This window comes from Pteropus medius, unplaced genomic scaffold (assembly GCF_902729225.1).
Source record: "Pteropus medius unplaced genomic scaffold, Ma_sr-lr_union100, whole genome shotgun sequence".
NCBI classification, from domain to species: Eukaryota; Metazoa; Chordata; class Mammalia; order Chiroptera; family Pteropodidae; genus Pteropus; species Pteropus medius.
Genome location: NW_024342466.1, coordinates 1,368,059 through 1,371,547, shown reverse-complemented (window position 1 = coordinate 1,371,547; position 3,489 = coordinate 1,368,059). Strand labels below are relative to the sequence as shown.

At 56.5% G+C, this 3,489-nt stretch overlaps 1 protein-coding gene across 9 annotated transcripts in view; it reads right to left on the bottom strand.

The window, feature by feature from the left end:
• Nucleotides 1-3,489, bottom strand: part of LOC120600635 (arf-GAP with GTPase, ANK repeat and PH domain-containing protein 1) — a 317,727-nt gene that overhangs the window by 141,434 nt on the left and 172,804 nt on the right. For 6 of the 9 annotated variants that reach the window (XR_005652247.1, XM_039860060.1, XM_039860076.1 and 3 more), the window contains one exon: nucleotides 689-847. The exons of the other annotated variants lie outside the window; for them this stretch is intronic. Coding sequence is in view for 5 of the 6 variants with exons in the window: in XM_039860060.1 (XP_039715994.1) it covers nucleotides 689-847 (159 nt within the window). In the remaining variant the exon portion in view is untranslated. The remainder of the gene's footprint in view (nucleotides 1-688; nucleotides 848-3,489) is intronic. 9 annotated transcript variants of the gene reach the window in all.

Genomic DNA, 3,489 nt, shown 5'->3' with positions numbered 1-3,489 from the left:
CAACAGTGGGAATTCCTTTAAATACCGGTGAACAGGCCATCGACAAAGTGCCACAGGCAAAGCATTTGCGGCGAGCCGGGCTGGCCCGATGCTGCATAATTCATGTTTCTCACATACGTCACGTGGTCTGCAGTAGGCACACGTGTGTCCCAAGGAGCTGCCTCCAGTTATCAAAAAAAGGGGGGAGGGTGAGACCACCCAAAATTTAGAGGACGTACCAGGGATCTTAAAAAAAAAAAGATAAGGAGACAAATTACGGGTTTTCCTTTAAGGAGAAAACCCACAAGCAGTACAAACTGAGCACGAACGGTGGGAGTGTAGGCCGCGTCACGTAAGACGCGTGATCAGATCTGATGCCATCTGTCAGGGCTGCCGCCTCCTGGTCACGTGACCCTGAGTTAACCACCTGTCCTATCCGTGGCCTCACTTTTCAAATCTGTCAGGTGGGGGTGAACACCTACCCCTCCCTATACCAAACAGGAAGAAACAAGCTGACGCGGGTGATACGGCCCATCGAGGACAAAACACCCCACAGACCACTGGTGGGGCGAGTGCCGCTGACGCGGCTGCCCCACGGGGCCACACGCAGAGCGGGGCGCGGAGAGCTCGGGGCGTCACGTGCAGCCCCCGGCCTGCAGCCGAGGACACGGAGGTGGCCGTGGGTCCGTGGGGCCGCGCCCTCGCTTACCACTGCTGATGGCCGAGTTTGCAATGACCGTAGCCTCGGTCCACTGGTCGGCACTGGAGACTGAGTAGGAGCGCTGCTGCACGCCGTCCGCTCGGCCGTGGAGGGAGCCCAGGCTGACGCCGCTTGCCATCTGAGACCCAGACGCACTAGCGACATTCCCTAGGAACAAACAAGTCAGGTGAACACCACCGCGATGCAGACCCCGGAAGCCAGCACGACTTAGTCTAAGGGCCGAGGCGCTCGCACGCAGTGGCCCTCAGCGCCGAGAGAGCTGCTACGCGGAGGAGGGACGCGTGACACAAGGCGACGTTCCGGAGGAACAGAGGGCGGCGCGAATCCTAGGGACCTCCGGCGTCAAAGGTCTGTGCGCGGAACCACCCCGAAGACATGCAGCATGGCCACCGCCCCCTCTAGATGCAGTGGAGGAGGAGACCAGACCTGCTGTGGGGACGGACAGCGCCAGGCGGCCGTACAGAAGCCGCGGTGACACGTCAAGTGAGCGGGCGGTGGTCGCTCACTGCGAGTGCACTGCTCGGTGCCCGGGGCTGTTTCCATGGTGAAGGTAAACTTTGTGATCGACACCGATCACAGTGCCCAGACGCGACGTCGGAGCAAACGCAGACTCTTAAACCAGGGACGTTCGCCCTTAACCTTGAGAAGGCTAAGCGGAGGAGACACAAGCTGAGCAGTCTTGTGGCACACGGACGCGGATGAAAAGCGCTTCCCCTGCATAGTTAACGCTTTGAACCCGCTGCTCAGCACCGAAACGAGTTACTATCTGGTCACACCAATTTTAGACTCAAAAAACATGATGAAGCCCCTTTCTCTAAAGCTCGGCCGAACCGCCGTGGCTGCTAGTGAACTGGTTTGTTAGATTCACACGCAAATCTCCAAACGTATTAGGTTTCTCTTTTTTTTTTAACTTTCCACCAATTGTTTTAGTTTAGAATCAATTAAGTTCTATATTGTTCTGGAAAGAGATCCTTCTGAACTATCTCAGGTGGGGGCCTGGGCCTTCTATTCCACCTGGGCCTGATTCCACATGCCCACCACTCAGATCCAAATCCGGGACCAGGCTGCGCCCCACAACCCGTCCCCGATTTCATGGCGTGAACCCGTCGCAGACAAGGCGCCAGGACGCTGCTAACACCTTCCTGGTGGAAGGAAGGAAACGAAAGCTGGAAGGAGAACAGGAGAAGACGGCGAGACACGTGCAAGCGGCGGCCACCGCTCCGCCGGGCCTCCCGGGCCGCGCCGCGCCGCCCGCGGGGACACCTGGCCTCGGGAGGGGCGTCGAGGAGACGAGTCTGCCCTCCCTGCAACGTCTGTCCGCACTTCTGGCAGACGTGACCAAGGTGGGGATCTGCCCACGCTACCCCCTGTCAGACCAGCTTCAGGCACCCAGGCCAAACGCCTCGGAAAAGAAAACTAAATCCACCGCTTGTCTCTGGGTCAATGATGCCAAAACGATGCTCAGGTGCGCGGTGCCACCTCCCTTGGCCATGCTCTCTGGGGTGTGGCTCCCCAAAGAGAACCAGTCTCACGACCCCGACGGCCGTGGAGGGGGCTGTCTCCGCGTGACTAACCCTGACTGCTCGGAGCACAACTCCAGACGCCAGTGTCCACACACACACAGGTGGCCCAGACAACTCGGCCCTTGGACAAGGAACACGTGAAGGTCAGGTGGCGATACCCAACAAAGGGCTAGCTAGTCTTAGGTTGGCGAGTTCTTCATCTCCAGGCCAAACATCCACAGCAGAAAAAGATTAGACTCCTTGATGTGCACACTAAGGAAAACTGCCATGGTGCCGGCCACGGGGCATGGCTGGTCGCTGGCCATGGCGCTGGCCACGGTGCTGGCCACGGGCTGTGGCTGGTCGCCGGTTTTCGAACTGCTAGCTGTCTGTCGCATGAAATTCTAAGCCCAAGTCCAGTACTTTAAGCTGCTAGTGGAGCGGCTCTGGCGTTTGATCCTGAGTGGTCCCTAAGGAAGTGAAGTGGGGTCTCTGGGGTGAAGAAACGCCTGTCGAGACCGTGCACTCCTGGCGTCTGACTGCAGAAGTCCTCCGCGACCCAGAGCAGTCATGCGGAATCCTTCAGACACCTCAGAGCCCCCTGGCCTGTGAGGGGCTTCGCATCCCAACCACGCTCAATTCCCAAGTGCTGGACCAGACGCGAACATGACGACTCTGGTCAGGTGTGCGTTGATACGGAGAGTTATGGAAGCGTAACGTTAAAACTGGTCCACAGACGTGTGGCAGGGGTCTGCGTTGAGTTCTTAGACGTGTTTCTGCTTAGTGGATAATGGCTTCTTTTTAAAAAGCAGAATTAATTTGGGAGAATTCATCTAAAAATCTGTGGTTTTGGCATCGCTTGAAAAATGAGACTATCTGGCAGCCCCTGTATTTGTGACTACAGATGCTCGTTGACTTCCGATTCAGTTATGTCCCCAAAATTCATCATAAATGGAAAATATTACAAGTCAAAAAATGCCTTTAATACACCTAACCGACCGAATGTCACAGCTTCACCTCGCCCACCTTGAGCACTGGCATTAGCCTATAGCTGGGCAAAAGCACCTCGCTCCAGCTGCCCAGCCTCACAAGATAGCGCCACACCACAGGCCACTAGCTCGGGAAAAGATCACAGTTCGAAATTCAAGGTACAGTTGACCCTTGAACAATGCGAGCACTGGGGTAGCTGACCCCCACACAGTCGAAAATCTGTGGCTAACTTCTGACTCCCCCTCAATCGTAACTACTAATAGCCCCCTGTCAACTGGAAGCCTTATCGATAACACA